Consider the following 21,157-nt stretch of genomic DNA (forward strand, 5'->3'; position numbering starts at 1 on the left):
AGAAATTTTTCTAGAGTATTTGTGTAGTTCAGTTTTCATCATGCCTAACTTAAGAAGCTGCAGGAGGACCTGGCTCTGAATAAACAAACAAATAAATAAATAAATAGAATACAAATTCTGAGCAACAGGGATGTGTCTTTAAAACATTAAGGAAATCACTTTTCTCACCTATCAGTTCCTTCTGAAACGGTTTGAACTGAAGCACATTTGAAGAGCCAGCAACTTTGTACTGCCTTAAGACTTTGCAAAATGTATTCCAGAGGAAAAGTGTCCTTTCACAGAAAATCTCTCCCTGCAGCCTTTCTCTTTCATCCAAGAACAAATTTCAGTTCTGCTGATCACAGTGGTGGCAGTATGACATGGGGGTGAACAATGGCTCAGATAGGCGGGTACCATGCTAGAAAGTCACAGCAGAGCCTTCAAGTAGCTTGCACTGTTCTGAGGATCTCACTGCTCAGAATAAATTCATTCCAGTACTAAGCTTTCAGTCTGTATAGTCAAAAAAGACCTGATGTAAAGGCTTATGTATTCTTACATGAAGCCAGCTGTTTTTATTATTGACAAGAACAAAAAATGATCATATGAAATCAGTCTCAAAATCTTTCTGGTGCTGCTTTGATATTTCCTGTGGTGATAAATAGCAAGACATGCTCAATAGTGGCAAATTACTAAGGAGCCAGTATCTACCTATGTGTATTATATAGTTACTAAATAACATTTTCATGACTTATAGGAGGTGATGAGGAAAAATAGCAGACAGATGGCGAAAGAATGACTATTCCACTCATTCTGTATGAAAAGAGATGGAAAGAGAGAGAGAGAAGTTAAAAAGAAATCCATGAATAGAATAGAATTGAATAGCATAGGAAATCTGTTAACAGAGATTACCTCAGCAGGAAGTAAAATAGTACTGAAGAAACAATTCTATATGAAGTCTCATTTCCAATGAATCATGCCATTATCTTCAATTTCATTCTAAATGTGAAACCTGCCCTTACTGCTTGTTCTCTGCTGTGGGATCACTGTCAAAACAAAGAACAATTATAAAATGTTCCCTCGATTCTGAATTCCTATTCGCTAAGTGATGCCAATATGATGCAGAGATCTAAATGTGAAATTTGTAAAATGGAAACTGGATTTCACCTTTTTTCTTGTATTTAGATGACATGAGAAAGTTGGAAGAGTATAATTCAGGTTTTAAGAGCTTTTTATACTCTCATGAACAAGAAGACTGCATTTACTAGGTACTGGTAGCCAAACTGGTAAATGTAAAATGATAATCCGCAATGTTCTAGGATAGTATCCGAAATATTTGTCATAATTTATTTATTTAGATATGGCATTGCTAGATTTGAATGATGAATTAGTCTAAGCAGATTGTTATTTCTTTCAATATAGCTTTTTCTTGATGATTAAATGTATATTTACTCTGAAATATTGCTTTACTTTAATTCTTGGAAAATATTTGTACTTCACCAACACATGATAATAATTATATTTATACATTTTTTGCTGAAGTTGCACATCCATTTTCACCCAAACTTTGGATTATATAGTTCAGCATTATACATGCTTTCCACATTTTCCTATGAGATGTGAAGTGATGATGATGGCAAATATTGACTTTTTCTCTCTTTGAAGAAAGATGATATTTCTCATTATTAGAAAACTCCGTTGTCCTGAATGACAAATTACATGATGAAACAGAAGGAGGATGCAAATCTTAGAGTTTTAAAAGCATCTAATATTTACTCAAATTATATTCAGCTGTACTTACCTAGCATGCTGCTGGAATAGTGTTATCAATAAATCTATAAATAGGATGCAAAATGCATGTGAGCTGTCTGTGCATGAATAAAGAGCAGACCAGCAGTAAATTATAGCATAATATATAGTTTAAAATGAAGCAAACGGAATGCCTTGACAAGTCAACGCAACATATTTTGTCACTGAGTGTGAAAGATTCATTATGCATCAGCCTTGAGAAAGCTGGGTTTCTGAAGCATGGGGTCATCCAGGACATATGATGTAATGAGAGAGCATGGAAGCATGCACAGAACGGCAAAAATAATCTTCTGAATAATAATGCCACATTAAATTTTCAGCTAAAACTCAAGTCCTACCCAGTACGTCATTGTTCAAGAGAGGTCAGGAGTGCAATAAGAAAGAACAAAATAATGAAGCCTGACTTTCTATGGATTTGTTTCCCATAGGAGATTCAAGACTGACCCTCTTTTAGAAACTCAGCGTTGTACGCTTACACTGGCTTTCATTTTTTGTGGATTTATATATATATATATATAAATTTTTTTGGCGTCTGTTAAAGTCTAGGTTTCATTTAGTTGAGAAGCTCCTCTAGTCACCCTATTTTCAAGAAATTTGGGGAAAATTGGTGTTTTGGGGAACTGTCTTCAGGATCTGCCAAAGATGACTGAAGCAACTAGATTTCCAAGTTGGTCAGAGGAGAGGACACACGCACAGGTCCAGGCACATATACCCAGCAGACTGCTGACACTGGCAAAGTGTCACGGGACGTTTAATTCCATCTGACCACAGAAATGACAGATAAATTTTCGTCTACTGTGCACTCTGGCCTGGCAGAACTGTGTGGATGCTGTCCCCATGGCTCAGGCCACCAGCCCCCAGGAGCAACATCACTGTGTCCCAAGCATTGCCATGGAGGGAAATATTAGCAGCTGACAGCGATGCTGTTTTGGGCATACTCGGTAAGAAATATTGGTGCTTGGCAGTGTAGGAAAGGGTTTAAAACTGGGGACAAGGCAGGTGGAGAAGTGCCCAGGTGCACTGCGGTCTGTGGGCTGCTGTGGCATCATGAGGCATTAGCAGTTTATCGAAGAGCCTTTATGGGGAAGAAATTATTCCATTCCCTTTTGTAATGCTAAGATCAACCCTGATAGTTTCTTAAACACGAAAAACGGGAGAGTTTCTCCGGATTTAGCAGCTTCAGCACGAGTTTCGAGCAGGGTTGCCGCCCGCCCCGGGACGCCGAGGCAGCAGAGGGCGCTGCTGCGCGAAATGGCGGCCGCGCGGCGGAAGGGGAGCGCGGCCCTTCCACAAGATGGCGGCGCCCCGGCGCGGCGTGGCTGAGGGGGGGATGAAGAAGCGGGGAGCAGCGGCCGGCCGCGCTCGCCGCGGCGGGGGGAAGCTGGATCGGCTGCGGCTGGCAGTGCAGGAGTTCGTGAAGGCAGCCGGAGACCAGCCACCGCTGACCGCGTCGGTAGGGTCGGAGAGATCGAGCCGAAAGAGCCGCCGGGACTTGAGGAAGGAGAAGCGCAAGCTCAAGAGGAGCCGCCGCCGCCTCCTCCGACGCGGGGAGACGGGGGAAGCCCCCGCTGCACCTGCCCGGCCGGCTCCTGTCGCCAGACCCAAAGTCCCGGCGTCGCCTTCAGCCGCTGTAAAGCAGCGTCCGGAGCCGCCGCGGCAGCAGAAGGCGGTGCGGCCGCCGCTGCCGGCCCCTCTGCCGGCCGCCACCTCTTGGTCGCGAAAACGGGCCCTGCTGGAGGCTAACGAGGAGGAGGAGAAGGAGATCCGGCGGCTGGAGCGGCGGCTGGGGCTCAACAAGCGCCGCAGGAAGAAAGGGAACACCGGGGCAGAGGAGCTGCCCCAGAGTTTCGTGCGGGACGGGCTGGACTACGTGCTGGGAGTCCTGGGCTCCGGCGCCGGCCTCGCTGAGCTTTGCGAGGACAGCGACCGGGAGGAGGCACCGGAGCCGAGGGCGAGCAAGGAGGCACCGGAGGAAGACGAGGAGGAAGATGAGGAGGAGGAGGCCCCGGAGGAGGATGAAGAGCTGGAGGACGCCTCTGACGCCTCCGAAGGGGAAGATGTGGAAGAACAGTGGGAGAGTGATGGGAGCTCGGCCCCCGAGGGTGAGCCAGAGGCAAGCGAGCCCCCGGACCTGGAGGAGGAAGAGGAGGTAGGGCGTTTGTCTGAAATAGCACAAACTTGCTTCTCAAAGCACCTGTTGCAACATGAATGCAAAATAGACTTTACATCACCTCTGCAAAGTGTTTGCTCTCTAACCAGCACGTGGAATGTGGGTGAAAACAGCGCTGGGTCTAGCAAGTGTTGGCTTCTGAGGTTTGCCAAGTCCTAAGAACAAACACACGTGGAGGCTGTGGTAGGAGGTTGCACCCTAAAGCACAAAGCCTTGTTTGTATATACAAGATTAGCAAATAAAAGGAACAAAGAAGTGTGATTATCTCAGTTCTAGAAGATCCAGATTAAGCTTTTCCACTAAGACCATGAAGAGTTTATGTTAAAAATGAATATCAGCTGGGAATGGGAGTGTTTCTTCTTCCAGATGATCCCAGAGGTTCTGCCTGTAATAGGCTCTGTAGCAAAGTGAAGAAGAGGAAGCCAAACAGATCATTTAGTCACATGGCACAAAGTTTTGCTGTTAGTACCCCTGCACCTGAGGCTTTCACCTGTCCAGGTTTCTGTTGTCTACCTGGATAAAACAAAGATTCAATATATCAGTTTTAATAACTTAAATGAAATCTCACGTGAAGAGGAGGCGGGATTTTTTTGCTGCTGTCAAGTTGATCATAAGCAGTAACTTGTTGTATGTTGGTGTTGTTTATGAATGAAGTTGTTCCTTTGGCATTGGTTATTGGACAGTGGAATGTATGTTTAAGTAAAAGACTGATATGTTCATCTTAAATAGAAATGTATGTGTTTATTTAAAATACTTAAATATTTAAAATGGTAGTCTCATTTGCTATCCTGTTGTTTTCTTGGTAAGGATCATAATCACAGTGCTACAAAGTACGTTCCCCCTCAAGTGAGAAGAGCTCAGGAGACACTAGATGACAAGAAAAGAGAAGAATTGGGAAGACTGAAGAAAATGGTGAATGGCCTCATTAATAGGTAATGTAATGAGGACGTGTAATTAATCTTTCTGGTTCTGTGTGACAGTGATCATCATTCAAAGAAAAGTGGCATGGATGTGACTTTTGTCTTTTCAAACTGGATTTAAGTTGGCAGTCATGTCTGCTATCCTTAATAATAATTATCTTTGTTGATAGAAATTCTTCAAAGTTGGTAGTTAAAGAAGTTGAAAAAAATGGAAAATAAATTTAAGATTGGGCTGAATTCCACATGGCTGTTGCCTGCAAATGCTAGCAATAATTCTCTTAAGTGTCAGTTGGAGTATGCCTATTGGAAAAAAATAAAATTGCAGTGTGAGATCCCCACTATATTCCCCTTAGCATGTTTTTTATAAATTAAATGAAGTTAAATTTCCTCTAACACTGTAGTGAAGGAAGAGCAACTTTAAATTACTCTATAGCTTAAAGCACTGAAGACCAGAAAAAGTAATTAACACTTCCATGTGCTTTTAATTTTAGAGTACCCTTAAAATGAGAAATCTGTTGATACTTTCTTTTATCTGTTTATCTGTAAAATGCAGGCTACAGAATACAGTTTTAGTTATTTAGAATTTGCTATACCTGATATGTTACGGAAGTATGAAGTGGTTTTGTACTTAGTTTTTCCAAAGACTGTGGTATGCCATAGTTAATACTGAGCAGGAACAATATTTTAATAAGGCTGTTCAATATGACAGTAGGGACATTGATAGTGTTTTGTAAATATTGCTGCTAATCTGCTCCTACATGTAAATGCTTTCAAAAAAAAAATGTTCTGGAATTTCATTTTTATTTTAGTGAACTCAGTAAAATACGGAAGGTTCCTTTCATTCATCTTTATTCTTTCTAAAAGAGCTAGCTCGGCTTACAAACAGGTTGTATGTTGGATAAATTGAAAATTGTGGAACTATGCAAAGAGGCAAAACAGTGAACATTGGATTTTTTTTCTCAATAGGTTGAGCGAACCAAATTTGTCCTCCATTAGCGGACAGCTGGAAGAGCTCTACATGGCCAACAGTAGAAAGGACATGAATGAAACTCTAACAGATATTCTTATGAATGCTTGTGTTACTGCGGTTGCCATGCCTGCAAGACTGATGATGGAGCATGTGCTTTTGGTCAGCATTCTTCATCATACAGTAGGAATTGAGGTAATTTTTGTGACTGGGATTAATTTTGTTTAATAATACATATTGGGGAGTGTTTTTCTTGATTGCATTTTAACTTCTGATTATATGTCACTAAATAGCATATTTCAGTCGATAGTTGAACTCTTTGTAGCTTATTTGTTTGCTGTTCACAAGTGAACAGGACTGAGTTGCTTTATCTGACTAATTACTTTGTAAATTAACACTGGTCACTGTTATAAAATTTCCGGTTTCCAATTAAAAAAAAAAAAAGGCTAATATTACTACTGTAATAATGGTGTGGGTGTCTTGTTTGAACCTTATCAGTAATTTGTTCTTTACCTACCTATATTTTGGTATGCTTCTTCATTCCAGTCTTTACCTTTATTCATAAATAAGTTCATAAATGCTGGAATTTCAGGATTTTTTCCCAGCTGTATCTCTGACAAACAGCTAAGTTTTATTCCCACTTTAAAATCAACCTAGTCTCATGCTCAGCAACTGTGAAAACTTCGTGTGTTGTGATTTTACTGCCCCGCACTTTAAGTATTTTGTTCTGGAATGGTAAACTCAGCAATGCATTTGGTTTTGGACATGCAGCTTTTACTGGATAAATGACTAGCAGTAACAGCATGCTAGCTTGACAGCTGGGAAAATGTGTTCATGAAAATTGTGTAAACAAATTTTGATATGCGTGCTGTAATTTCATAACGTTTGCACGGACTTTAAAAGGCAATTGGATGGCATATTCATATAACTAACATTCTTTAAGAAAATATGGCACAAACTAGGTACTATTTGTACATGTACATGTAGTACATCCCTTTTTGTTGAGAGGAATAACAATATTGTTTAAAATTAATAATGGCAGTGTCTCAAAAATGATTATTTTACAGTTGTCTTTAAAATCTGCTAATGATTAACTGCTGAATTGTTATTTTTTCCTTAATGGAACTTTTGCCAGGTCGGTGCTCACTTTTTGGAAGCTGTGGTGAAGAAATTTGATGAAGTCTCTAAAAGTGATGCTGAAGGGAAAGAATGTGAAAATCTGCTTGCCTTGATTGCCCATCTGTATAACTTCCACGTAGTTCATTCCCTGCTGATCTTTGATATTCTGAAGAAGCTTGTGAGCACTTTCACTGAAAAAGATATTGAGCTGATTTTGTTTCTTCTGAAAAACGTGGGCTTTTCCTTAAGAAAAGATGACGCGTTGGCTTTGAAGGACCTGATCAGTGAAGCCCAGAGCAAAGCACACACAGCAGAGAAGAATTTTAAGGATCAGACTAGGGTATGTGTATATTAAGGATTTTCTTCTCTGAATCAACATTGCTTGCGTACGTGTGTGTATTTACCAAAATGTTTTCCATTATACCCTAGGTTCTAGAGTTCATTAGAGTTCAGTCGCTGCATTCAGTTACTTATTTTCTTCTTGTCTTTCTCCATTAGTTCTTAGGACACAGACACCAAAATGCTTGCAAATGGGGAAACTAGAGCTGTCACGTATACTATGCAATGAATAATTCTTCTGTTTCATACTTTTTACACTTCAAAAAGTGGTCACTGGGGGCTGGCGTTTAGCAGATAAGGCTTCGAATTGAAGATTGAACACGAACACAATAGGAGTTAGAGTAAACATCCTTCTCTGTATTTGTATTCATGTACTCTAACTTTCAGTGTACGTTGCCAGATGAGTTGCTTAGCCTCACAGATTAGTACTTTGAAAATACCCTTTCTACTTTATGTATTAAACTTGCAGCATATAATCCACATAAATATTTCTTTTCCTGATAGGTTCGTTTTATGCTAGAGACTATGTTGGCACTGAGGAATAATGACATGCGTAAGATTCCCGGTTATGATCCCGAACCAGTTGAAAAACTCCGCAAATTGCAAAGAACACTGGTGAGAATTTTCTTGATGTATGCAGTATAGCTGTTCTTACACTACAAATAATCAACTCTGCTTTATGTCAGCTTGATGGTACATTATATGCTAATATAATACATAAATTTTATATATATATATAAATACTTTCGTTTAACAGTCTGATGCTTTTGTGGACAAAAATTACTTCTTAGATAGTACTTGATAATTTCACATGTTTAAATTTAGCCAGGCATCAACCAACCTTCTGCAGAACAGTCTGGGAAAGGACGTAATATGTGGCCAAAGGGTTTGAGGCAAAGTCCTGTATTTGACAAAGAGATTGTGGAATGTTTAATGATTGTGCAGATGGAATGAGTCATCGTGACAAGTTTTCTTTTTCCATAGATTTTAAATGCAGGCACCTGTTCGAAAGTTCACCAGAACTATTTTGGAAGTCCAGCACTTTTTAAAGTGTATAGGTGTTTTGGTTTTTTTGTTTTCTTTTTTGGGAGCCTTATTGGTGCTGTCTAGAACAATCCAGTATGAAATGCACAAAAATAATTGTCTCTTTGGAGAGCTAATTAATTTTCACAGTATTTAAATCTAACTCTAGACCGTATGCATCTGCAACGTGTTATTTTTCAGAAACTTTTAAGTCCAGCATGCGCAAATCAGCAATGATAGGTAACCTAGCTCTGTAGAATTTCCTTTCAATTTTTCACAAGTCTTTTAGTACACTTCTAGACTCTTTAGTTGAAAATTTTTATTTTGTTTAAAGAATTTATACATTTAGTTTGAATTGTACAGAACTTCTGGCAGTTTGTCATTCCGTTTGATCATAAATGTGCAATTGGAAAATCATGACCAGATTGGAAACTTAATTAGAGCATCTTAAAATGTTGTCATCAAATCTAAATTGTAATTGAATTTTGTGAGTGGAAGATGGCTATCTTTTTATTGATGATTTAAAAAAAAAAAAAAAGTAATACAAGTTTCTAAGCATAGATTTGATCAACTTCATCTATTTGAGAAATTGGAGCAAATGGAAAAATCTGTGAATTATTCTCAGGTTACTGCCTGAAAGAAATGGTTGTGGGAAAGAAACTTAAAGATCTTTATAGAGATCAACTTACCTGTATTTGTTTAAAGTATTTGTTTAAAAGTAATTCTAAGTAATTAAATATATTAAAAAAAAAAAAAAAAAAACTGTTGCTACTTATTATGCTGTTATTCAAGGTTCACAGCAGTAGTTCTGGAAAAGAAACTCAGCTCCGTGTCTCCTTGGAATCGCTCCTCAATGCTGATAAGGTTGGTCGCTGGTGGATCATTGGGTCATCCTGGAGCGGAGCACCAATGATTGATAATACAAACAGCAAGACTCAGCAAAAACTGCACATTGGGAAGGTAAATCCAAGTAGGACTAATAGAACTAATAAGTTTGATTGTTGTCCGCAATCTTTTGAATGTTGTTGATGTAGATGAATAAGCTCATTTAAGAGCCCACCTAAAAAAAAAACCTTGGTGGACTCCTGTAAGACGAAGCTTTTGGGTTGTAAGATCTGATATTAAAATTTTCAAAATATTGGACTCATGCCCTTCAAAAGAGCTATTATCATAATATTATGATATACTTTTTTTCTTATCCTATGCAAGTGTAAAGTAGTTTGAGATGGTTGTGGTCACATGCATTAGGAAAGCACTTCTTAAAGATAATTGGCACAATTAAACTAGGTTTCCCTAATTGAAAAAGCTCCTGATGGTGCCTGTGCCTTTATTGGACAAAAGTTCGGGACCTCTGGATTCATGCTTCACAGTTTACTGGTGGTTTTTATTAATGGTCGTATTAGAGGCTGCACAGAAATAGCTCTCTTCAAGTGTTTTCATTTTTTTTTCAGGTGAGTTCAAAGATAATGGAGCTTGCTCGTAAGCAGAGAATGAACACTGATATCAGGAGAAGTATTTTTTGTGTATTGATGACAAGTGAAGATTTCCTGGATGCCTTTGAAAAGCTTCTGAAGTAAGTAGTGACTAGGTCAGAAGAAAGCCCAGAACTAAAAATAGTGATAGCTGGGAAGGAAGAATAACATTGCTGGTCTCACCGTTTAGTTGAAATGGGATCCAAGTGTGTAACTAGGATCCACGTGAGGATGGAGTGTAAGGGTATGAGGGGGACCAAATCCTTGATGTAAGGACTACTAGGGGTCAGGCAGAACTGACTGGCAGCCAGAGGAAAAAAAACCAGCCTCTGTTATTGTCATTAAGCCTGGAACTGTTATTTACAGCATCCTTTGATTTAAGGAGCCTATATGTTTTTGTATTGAAGATGTGTCTCCCAGTCTCCAGGCTTGCTTCTTTTAATTCTTGCCACCTTGCATGTCTCTGTCCATTCTTGCAGGACCTGGTAGCGTTCTAGCACCTCAGTTTCTCTCCTGCAGAATTTATTAGCTTTGGACTTGCTCCAGGGTCCCATATCATGTTAAGACCGGTTTCCTCAACACTTGGCAAACTTCTCTTTAGAAGAGTATGTGATCAGGGAAGAGCTCAAAATAAGTTCTTCTTTGTGTTTGTCAGAATATTAATTGCAAGTCTGTAGTAACTGGGAGGAGAGAGATCAGGTCTGAACTTTCCTGTTGCAGCCTTGTAATTCAAAGGAATTGTTTTTACCCCGATGGCATGCAATTATTTAATTTGCTAACCAAACCGAAACAGACTCCGTAATAAAGTCAACTAATGTTTGATTAAATGCCACTTCTGCAAAACACAGCTTGGATTTAAGACTGTGATGGAGTCATTCCAATATCTTAATATGGCCTGTTCAATTAAAAGAAATTAGCTGCTGCTGCTGCAGTTCTTGCCAAGGCCTGGTGGCTCAATTTGCAAATTGATCCTTGACTCTCATCTGTGCTATTTAAACTAGTATACAAATCTATATACATACAGGCTTGGCAGAAAAACTGTGTCTGCAGATTGCCTGCTGCGTGTTGATTCTGATTTTTATGCGGCAAATGCAGAGAGAAGAGGACTCTGAAATCTGCCCACATCTGGCAGAGTATAAAGGAAAGTACACAGACTTGTCGGTGAAGGAATTAACTTTAATGCAAACATGCTTTCCAGAGTGTATGGGAGGTTATATTCAAATATTTGATGTCAGACTCTTGAGGAAGAGCATAAAGATGTGCTTCATTTGTGCTTGTTGATTCATCTGCTGCTACATCTCTGGCAGAGTTGAGTTGTGGTTAAATGGTAATTTTAACCGTTTTAAACCCAGCCTGTTATAGTTTGCTTGTCTTTCTCCTCCTTTTGGGAAAAGTAAGCCAAAGAATGGCTCAGGTTGGAAGGGACCTTAAAGACCATCCAGTTCCAACCTCCAGCCGTGGGCAGGGATGCCACCCACTAGATCAGGTTGCCCAGGGCCCCATCCAACCTGGTCTTGAACACCTCCAGGGATGGGGCATCCACAGCTTCTCTGGGCAACCTGACACACAGTGCAGTTGGTCACTGCCTGCTGACCGATGCCCAGCCAGACCCTGAGCGGTGGCAGTATCGTCCCCCACTCCCCTCCCTGGTCAACTCCCCATATTTATTGTTCAGCACGGTGCCGTGTGGTGTGGGACATCCCTTTGGCCACTTTGGGCCAGCAATTTTTTAAGCGGTTTCTTGGAGATGAAGAACTTGAGACACTTCACATCTCACAAAAATTGAATCAAGGGTAGAAGGCTTAGGTATCCCGCTGTAGTGTGTTGTGTAATTCCAGATAGTGAGTATGGGATTGCATCTACTATACTCGTTTGAATTGACTTTTAATAGGTGGTATTGAATGTTGCTTTTTTTTGATCTAAAGCCAGTGATAATCTTGGGCTCCAGCTGATGATAACTAACCTACTTGGAGGCAGGCTTCTGCTGGTGAGAAATAACCTGCTTCAGAGGCAGTTACCCTGTATTTGGAGGGAAACTTTTAATTTGATCGAGACATGCGAGTCCCTGGGAGTATTGTACCTCAGGAATGATTTAATAGGTGAGGTGCTTGCAGCTTCTTTAGCTAAAGTTACCAGGCTTATGTAATCTGTGCAGACTTATGGTGAAGTTCAGCAGCAAAAGACAATCCCAACACTTACATTTTAGTTGTTTAGGAATATCAGGTCTGAAAAGAGAAAATAGTGCTAGGTCTGTGAAGAATTGAAGGTAAGAAAAAAACTGAACATCAAATGCTGCTTTACTTGGTTACAACTGTCTGGCAATGTGAGTATTTCCAAAATAAGTTACGTTACAAGTGATGATGAGCAAGGAAAAAGGGAATGTACCAAATTAGTGACTGCGATGTAACTTCACAAGTCATCTATTAGATACATGCCAGGTAGCTGACAACTTACGTATGTTTTCTGAACAAACTTTTGTTGCTCTGTGACAAACTCAGACCTTGGCTGATGGGAGAGCACTGAATGATATCGCAGACCAGAGCACTTAGAGTGCTGTTTTCTTTTGGGGAACCAGACTGAAGTTTTCTCCATTCATTAGCAGTCAACCTAGAAATCATCCCAGACTTTCCTATTGTAAAACCTTACGTTCTGTTTCTTGGCTGAGTGACAGTATTTTCTCTAGTACGTGTCTGTGATCAAATGCAATGACAGATGTCTGGAAGGGTGTACAATCAGCGGACGTTAGACTCAAGCTATGACAAGCTGTACTCTCCAGACTGTAGAGCGAGTTCCAGTGGGGTCAAACTTTGTTAGAAAATACATTTGAGTTATACTAATGCCGTATGAAACTTGAGCTTGAAGCAATGAAAATAATTTTGTTTGACATTTTGCAGATTATAATATTAAGCATTCTTCATTTTAATTGGTTTTAATGCTGCCAAGCATCTGACAGCCCTGGAAGCTAAATCATATTATTCACAGAACAGGTGCATTGTGAGTTAGTTACCGTTCCTCGCCAAAGTGCCTCGGCCCTATTTTCGAGTGGTCAAATGTTCAAGTGGGAAGGCTGTTCAGTCCTTGGCCTTTATGCTGGGAGACAGCCAGCACAAGTACTTATTGGTACTGTTTTCTTCAGGTGGTGGTGGTCTGTTTTGTCCAAGCAGTTCTTGTCTCAATGTTCATCCTCTGTGTTAGTACTCCAAGTTGTAGTGCTTGCTGCGGTACTGCTGCTTTCAAAGGCACAGATAATGACAAGACTCCATGATTACAGGGTTGTCTCCTCTGTTTTACTTTGTGGAGAGCTGCAAACATGGAGTGGGCTACTTCTCCCTCTCCAGGCAGTAATTATACTTGTGTCGTTCTGCCTCCATCTATTGTGGTCGTATTTTTGCGGCCACTTCTCTAACGCTGATAATGCTGTAGCATTTCCATATTGCTGTACCAGGGTGCTGATTTAGCCTACAATCTTAAGGGTTTGATGCCATTCAGTGTTTTAAGGACTTTAAGAACTTCTGACAACCAGAATTGAATGTGTTTTGTTTTTTTTTAAGGTATTAAAAATATCGACTGTTTTAGCTCTTACCTAGTGACAGTCATATTTTCCTTACTATTTTTATTCTCTTCTCTAAATTCTAGGCTTGGACTGAAAGACCAGCAGGAGAGAGAAATTGTTCATGTTATCCTTTATTGCTGCTTACAGGAGAAGACATATAACCCCTTCTACGCATTTTTGGCTGGCAAGTTTTGTGAATATGAAAGACGATTTCAGGTAAAGAAAAATGCATTTCTACTTTTAGTCCCATTATGGTTAGAAAGACAATTACCGAACACCTGAGAGTAGATGTGTGCATGTTTACATTTATGGTCCTGAGGAAAAATTCTCCTGGTATACCTGTGCATTCAGTAAGGTATGCTCTGTTTCCTGCTCAGATCTGACGCTAAGTAACTTCTGCAGAACGTTGCTTTTTTCTGTTTCACACGTTTAAAAGGACTTGAACCATCTGATCAAACATCTCCTGATTAACGGGGCACACAAAGAATAGAAGGTGAAAAGGCTTTGTAATTTCTTACTTAAACGGTCCCTTGACTTGTAGTTGTTTTTTTTTTTCCTTTGACACCTAGGTGACATTTCAGTTTAGTATTTGGGACAAAATCAAAGACTTAGGAAATCTGTCGGCGTCTGCCATCACCAATTTGGTTTCACTGTTGGTTCACTTACTAAGGACAAAATCATTGCCGCTTTCAGTTCTCAAGGTTGGTGTTTTCTTTTCAAAATACATGTTCTTACTTTTGCAAGTTCTGTGGAAGACGTGTGTTATTAGGTATATGTACTTATCTGGTGCTTCACCTGTTCATTGTCATGAACAAAGATGAAACTTGTTCTAAAATTACCAGATTAATCTCATCAACTATAGTAATGCTATCTTTTGGGGAAAAGGGGGCCGGGGGTGATGCAAGCATACAGAAATCCTGGAGAATACAGCGTAGAAACATCCTTGTACAGTAGCAGCGTTGCTCCCAAACAAAGAAAAACTGCCTCGAAGCAGGTGATTTGGATCTCTCGTGTTATCAGAGGCAGCGTTAGTGAAAAACCCCATTACATCTGTAGGGATTTCAATGGTTTGGATGCCCTGTTCAATTCTAGATAAGGAACAGTTTATGACTGCTGTTTTCTTTAGAGCATCTCAGTTTGGAACTGAGGTCCCTTTTATTAGCAGGTTTTGTTAGTGAATTTTGTACCGTGCGTTTTATTAGTTGATGTTTTTTATTAGACCAGTAAAAAAAAAAAAAATTCCGGGGGGCTTAAATTTCACAATAAGAAGTCCATAGAACTTACTTAAAAGAATAATTGAAGTGTGTTAAACAGGCAATATTCTGGATTGTCTTAGATTGTACTTTTGAAGTATTTGTCTAATTGAATAATTATGTCTCTGTATTCTCGTGCAACTGGACAGGTTATTCCTTAAAAACTTCAATGCTTCCTTATTGATTGGCTTTAGGGAGGCAGTGTTCTCAACTAATTTTTCTGTGCGTAACTTCAGACTTGGTATATATGGGAGTCCAATCTAATTCTGTCTATTCTAAAACCAGGTAATTGAATTCAGTGAACTAGATAAACCCAAAGTCCGTTTCTTGCGACAAGTATTAAGCATGCTGTTAGTCAAAACAGATGCTGAAGATGTTGGTGATATTTTTGGGAGGTAAGTGATAGGAGAGATCTCCAGAGTATACTTCATTTATAGTAATTTAGAAAGATAAGAAGTCTGCTTATTTGTTTGCCATTGCACACTGCCTTCTCCAAATACCAGACATCCATCCCTTAAAAAGCAAGCTCTGTTGGGGGAAGGTGGTGGCGGGCCAGCAGGCGTGTAGCATTTGTTTGTTAGCACAGGTTCTGATCTAGATACAGCTGTGCAAAGTATAATATACAACATAAGGCTTTCAGATATTCGGTGTATCATTTAGGATTTTCATGAGCAGAGCTCTGTAATTATTTGCATTCCTTACTGCTTTACCATCTGTGTGCAGTGAGGTTTGGTGTCCAAGCAGTCTTTGCTGGTAGATTGCTTTAGTACTTTTTCCTTTTTTCTTTTTACGTTGCTGTGAGAAAGGTTTGTGGGTTTTGTTTTCATGTTTTAAGCCAATATTGTATGGAAAGTCTTGGTTTTATACAATGGATGGGGAACTTTGTTTTTTTTTTTTAATCCTTTTTCACAGTGATCAAAAGACATCAGTTTCATTGAAGGTGCTAAAATGTTGTTCTGACACTTCTGTTTTGCTTAATCCCCTAGAAGTGATAAATGTGTCTGTAAACATCCTTGAGATCTATGAAGTATTACACAGTTCATTGGATTCATACCCATACAGTTCGGGTTTCTTGTGACCCATGTAAAATTGAGTTCCAGTGTTCCAGTTGTCGTGGAGACGGCTGTAATTTGCAACTTACTCCAGGAAGAAAGTTATACTGTACTTGCAATGTCACATAAAGCTGGGGGGGGAATGTTGTTTCAGCCATTATGCTGTAACACAAGGAAGTTAAAACATGGTGTTTGCCTTGGTTTTTCTTTTCTGGAATGCAATTGTTTATGTAAAACAAGTTTAGTATTCTAATATTTCATTTTATTGCTGAGGACCAATTGTATGTTGAGTATGTTTGGGCTGTTTGCCAAATCAATGTAAACATGCTGTTAATTTGAAAGCCTTTTTGGAAAAGCAGCTTTTATAAGTTGATTTTTTTTTTTTTAACATCTCTATTTGAAGAAAAAAAACATAGAAACTTTTGAAACAGTAGAAGTCTAATACTGTTTTTCTGTCTGTTTTTACAGGATATCTGACAACCCCAGACTGGGAACGCTGCGGGAAGGCTTGAAACTTTTCCTTACCCACTTCCTACTGAAAAATGTACAAGTCCAAAAGAGTGGTGAAGAAGCTAGCCTATTAAAAGAAAGAGTTGAACTAGCAAGCAGAGCTTTGCAAGCAAAAGAATCCAAATTCAAACTATAGTCTGTTTCTCAAATAAAACACGTTAAAACTAGGTTTGCATGAAGATGCAAGACTTTGTTAGTCTTTCAGACCCAAATAATTGGGAATGAGGGGAGCCTTGTTACTGGAAAGGATCCTTTTTTTTTGATGGAAACACTTACTCTGCTCAGTGTACTAGTTACAAGTTTAATCAAAGGTGATACAAGGCCTTTCTGAAGAAAAGGAAAATGTTTGTTTTTTTGACGTGTCCCTTTAAGATTGGTTAGTTCATGCAGATTAGAATCTGGAGAAGAGGTTGAATTTCTCTTCTATCATACTCCAGTCAGTAGAAATGTTCAGCATTGCATATTCCACCCTCTCATTTAAAGTAATTGCAGAAAACTGACCACTGTATTTTAAAGAATCAGCCTTAACCAAAGGCTTTTAATAACTCATCAGTGCGCTTGCCTGAAGGAGTGGGCCACTAGGTGGCGTAAGTACTGGTGAGTCAGTTTTGGAACAGATCGACTTTTTTCTTAAAGTGTTGAATTTCTCAGTTAATTCTGTGAATTGTTATAATAAAAAGACTTGAAGATCTGACTTTGCCCAATTATGTTGGGCTTAAAGATCACAGTAGAGTTTTATGCTATTTTAACTTGTTTTATTCAGCTTTAAAATTGGAATTATTAGTCTTACCTTCTGCGCTAATTAGATTTTCTAGGCATAAAGAATATCAATATCAGTCTTTTAGTAAGAATACTTAGAGTACCTTCTCTAAGGATTTGCTTTCATTTCCCATTCAGCTGTCTTAAAAAATCATGTACATTTCTTTGTGTAACACTCAGTTTCTTTTGTCACCTTACAACCACATATTAAAGTGGGATTTCCTAAAGGGTTTTGCTCTTTGGGTTGTCTTTATTCTATCTGGGTAGCCAGCAAGGGAGTGACTGCAAATGTGTGGGGGCACGTCCTAGTTTGCAGTATGTACTGCATCTACATAAACTGCCTGTACTAGGGATACCAGCCTTATTTCTGCAATCAGACTTGACCTCTGGTGGTCAGTAATCCAATCAGTTATGGTGCCTCTTTACTGCATGTAATATCACCTGATCTATTCTCCATCTTTGTATCTGGCCTTGTTGGGGAAAAATGATTTCCAGAAAGCATCCACCAGAAGATTTTGAGTTCTGCAGCAAAAGAGCTGGCCAAGATGTGTGAGGCTTTGTTTGTTTATTTTAATCATAGTTGAATACAGAATACTTGATATGAGTAACACTTCCACTAAGAGGAGTGTTTCTCCCATCAGCAAAGGAGTTGTTTTTCAGGCCTTTCCTCTTTTGGGGAGGGCAAGTTGTAGGGAACAAAAGTTATCCTGGGATCTGAGAGACCCAGTGTCAAAAACCAAGGTTATGCTTGCACATAACTAACACACGGAGATTGCTAACAAATGAACAAAGCAAGATGCATTCGTTTGCCTCTTTCAGACCACTGGCAGCTTTAAGCCTACAAAACCGGACATTTTTGCTCAGTTGGATCTTGCATGCAACAAATGGCAGTAGAAGAATGCTGCATTAAATTTTTTTAAATTCCATACAAATTAGCAGAAGCAGGGGCAGCAGAAGCAACACTGTATTTTCTTGGACTGTGACACAAAAGTCACAATGTTGAGAGCCTGTATGAACAGAGCCTTTACAAACCACACCAAACCTCCTGGCTTAGATTTGGTGGCTGGATTTGGGAGAAAATCTGTGCAAGCCCCTAGAAATTCCGGCTGCTGTGGAGCTGTGGGTCTAGGCGAGTAACAATCACTCCCCCTGAACTGCAGCAGCCACATAATTAATTACCTTTTTTGCAGGGATTGAGGGAGACCCAGCATTTCAATGTGCTTGTGGTTTAATAACATAAACCCAAACACGTTGCTCCAACTGGGAGGTTGAAGAACTTTGTTTTTAAAGACAAATCTTGAGACATCTTCCTTAAATTCAGTGCAGCAGGCTTGTCAGTGCCTGGTTTGAGTGCTTTGCTGATCAGTACTGACCACGCTCTGCCCATGGAAATACTGCCTAGTGTTTTATGGGTCTGAGTCCATTCACTTGCTGCAGCTGCCTGAGGCAGTGCAATGCAGGTGTTGCTGTGCAATTAGAGGAGACGGTTTGAACCTTACAGTCTAAAATAACAATTGCTATTTTTTTAAAAACTGACTTGCATTATTATTTATTCTAAACAGCACGTTTTGTTCCAACTTACAGTCAATTATTACAGTTATTGCTTTGTTTCTGGAGGAAGCGGATTTTACCTGCCTGCAGCTTTTGCATTTGTCATATTTATGCGTAAACATAAATTTTTTTTTGAAAACTGACTTTCTGTGGAAAGCAGCCAAAAGGCGCTGCCAGTCCACGGTGCCGTAGTCGTGGTGCAAGGACAATTACTGGGGGGAGATGTGGAGTAAGTCACGCAATGGAGCTGCGATTCAGGGAGGGAACAAGCGTCAGATAGAAATGGGATGATTTCAGGATGAATGCGGACGCGTGACCCTTGGGCACAGCCATTCTTGACATTTTTTGTCTGTGGTCCGACTGGCTGAACTTCTGCTGGCAGCAGTGGGAGGCAGGGCACAGTTTACTATTTACGTGCATGCTCATCCACAGGCTTGTAGAGACCTCTTCCTGCGAGCCAAAGAAGTCAAAACTAAAATGTTCCCGGACGTATCTAATATGAAAGATGCTACTTTAAGTGTCCAAAATCCTTCCATAATGTGGCTGGGGGGTTAGTGCTTCAGGAGCAGAAAAGGGCTTTGAATTGATAAAAACACCCTACCCTGGAAAACCAAGCAGCTACGGTTACAGCACTGATCCTTACACGTGACAAGCTGGGGGGAAATAGAGGGGAATTTGTTTAGATATGTTCAACAACAAGCTGGATGCTTGACTTTTTTTTTTTTAAGCCATACAGCAGAAAATTTAAGCTAAGCAGTAGTGTTCCCCCGTAGCTATTATCGCAGTTTCAATTTTTGTTTTCCTTTAAGCTGACCAATGCTGTTTTTAACTTTCTCTGGTTTTTGTATCAAAATTAACGGGGCAGTAAAGTCTGGTTTTTCGCTTTGGCCGGAGTGTGATGCTGATAAATCATACGCGAGTCCTTTTTGGCAGGGTTTTAGCGCCGCACCTGAACTGTCCAAGTTTCTGCAGGGCTTTTTAACTTCCCCTTTTTCCACCGTCCCTCGCACCGGGGATGACGAGCTGGTATCGGTGGCGCTCTGAAAGAGCAAACGTGAGCAGCTCTGCCCCGCCGCGAAGGTGTGCAACTCGATGCCGTGCTCAGAGCACATCTGGCATCGTTTGGTTTGCGTCGTGCTGCGGGTGAACCCTGCACGCCAGCGGGCCCAGCCTGGGAGCAGCGCGGTGCCAAACGTGCACGACGGTGCTTTCGGCTTCGTAAACACACAAGTTTCAGCTCCCGTGCTCGGGTGTCTTGTTGCAGTGAGCGTAGCAGCAGCTCAGTGCCTTGTCAGGTCCCCCGTGCATGGGAAGCAGCTCTTGACCTTTTACTAAATCAGATGAGGCAGTTTTAAGCTTTTATTTCGATGAGACAATCCGATCCGCAGGGTCGCTTTTCCAAAGGCGTGGCGGAGCGCGTTTACCTAAAGACATTGTGGGGTTGGACCCGTGTCAGGAAATTGTAGGTAGAGATGTGACTCTTTTACCAGATGCCGCTTCTCGTGATTTCATCTCCTGGAGGAAACTTGCCTCCAGCCTCCAGTAAAGCTTACTTCACCGGGAGGCCCGCGGGCGTGCACATCACAGCTGCCCCCAAAAAACAGCTGCGCTATCACCACGGCCGGGACAAGCTGCAGCCCTGCTTGAGAAGTCTGTGAATTACAGGAGCCTTCCCCTGATTTAGATGCACATACAACGCAGAATCAGATATCGCTTCCCTAACAGCACTTTAAGGAAATAAAATGAGCAGCTATCAAGAAGAAATTTAGGAAGTGCCAGCTGGCACCAAATAGTTCTTAAAACTTGTGGGCTTGGACAAAGCAGTTCACACACCAAAAACAGCATGTGAATGGACGACTTTAAAGTGAGTGCATTCAAAAATGACAAACCTGATGTCACTAGAAGGAGAGCTACGCAGAAAAATTGTGGAGAGACCCTTTATGAGCAGTTCTTTTAAGGTTTTCTGTCAGTAGCAAGAAATGGTCATTTCAGTACCAACTCTGACAGATTTCCAGGCATGGCAGTTGTCATTAAACATCCATTACGGACCTTTTAGCGTTACGATGGTAAAAGTATCCTCAAACCTCCCTGGGGTGTGCAGGCATGAAGTACCAGGAGTATTTCAGGGGGCAGCGAGCTACTCTGTGGGAGCAGCCTTTCAGGTATGGCCAGGGGATGAAGCTCAGAGCGTTTATAGCAGAAGAGATGAGAAGTCTCAATGACACCTTGAGGGGAGAAAGTCATCCTGCTCTCCTTTCCTAGGCTTGCATTTTATGCACAAAATCATCTCTCCTCCTCAGCTGAAGCCTTCAACCCTGGATGGATTTTTTTTTTCTTAATCTGTAGTTCAGTTCAGCCTTAAAGCATTGACTAGATGGTGTTCGCTTTTCAAACTTCTCTACAGAAATGCTTTGTTCAGATGAAGATGAAGCTAAACCTGCTGGTCTGTCACCAATTTTCGTTACACCAAAGACTACACAGGTACTGTGCAGCACAAATTAGCACACAAGGGCATAGAAAGCAGATGTGAATGTGAAGCATTTGCCCGCAGGCTGATGGAGAGCCCTCTGAGGCACAGCAAGCTTTTTCAATGTTATCCCCTATTCCTCAGCTGCTAAAATTGATGCTCAGACATAAGCTCTGGATGTATAAAGAGGAATTTCTGGGAGAGTCAAGGAGAAAGT

The 21,157-nt window shown here is 40.5% G+C and overlaps 1 protein-coding gene across 1 annotated transcript; it reads left to right on the plus strand.

Moving 5' to 3' along the window:
* The first annotated feature begins 359 nt into the window (after positions 1–359).
* NOM1 (nucleolar protein with MIF4G domain 1) lies at positions 360–17,145 on the plus strand. Its single transcript, XM_040550254.1, has 12 exons — positions 360–389; positions 2,960–3,934; positions 4,763–4,887; positions 5,842–6,037; positions 6,978–7,301; positions 7,805–7,915; positions 9,116–9,283; positions 9,775–9,896; positions 13,432–13,564; positions 13,918–14,049; positions 14,887–14,996; positions 16,122–17,145. The coding sequence occupies exons 1-12, from the start codon at positions 360–362 to the stop codon at positions 16,297–16,299; spliced, it is 2,604 nt and encodes an 867-aa protein (XP_040406188.1). The 3' UTR covers positions 16,300–17,145.
* Positions 17,146–21,157: the final 4,012 nt, after the last annotated feature.

This window comes from Cygnus olor, chromosome 2 (genome assembly GCF_009769625.2).
Source record: "Cygnus olor isolate bCygOlo1 chromosome 2, bCygOlo1.pri.v2, whole genome shotgun sequence".
NCBI lineage: Eukaryota > Metazoa > Chordata > Aves > Anseriformes > Anatidae > Cygnus > Cygnus olor.

What these genes read in the sequence shown, in the direction of transcription:
- NOM1 (XM_040550254.1), top strand. Translation starts at nt 360, where the DNA reads ATGGGGGTGAACAATGGCTCAGATAGGCGG. An exon ending in ACCTGGAGGAGGAAGAGGAG is followed by an intron (nt 3,935 to 4,762) that starts GTAGGGCGTTTG and finishes TTTCTTGGTAAG; the next exon opens with GATCATAATCACAGTGCTAC. An exon ending in AATATGAAAGACGATTTCAG is followed by an intron (nt 13,565 to 13,917) that starts GTAAAGAAAAAT and finishes TTTGACACCTAG; the next exon opens with GTGACATTTCAGTTTAGTAT.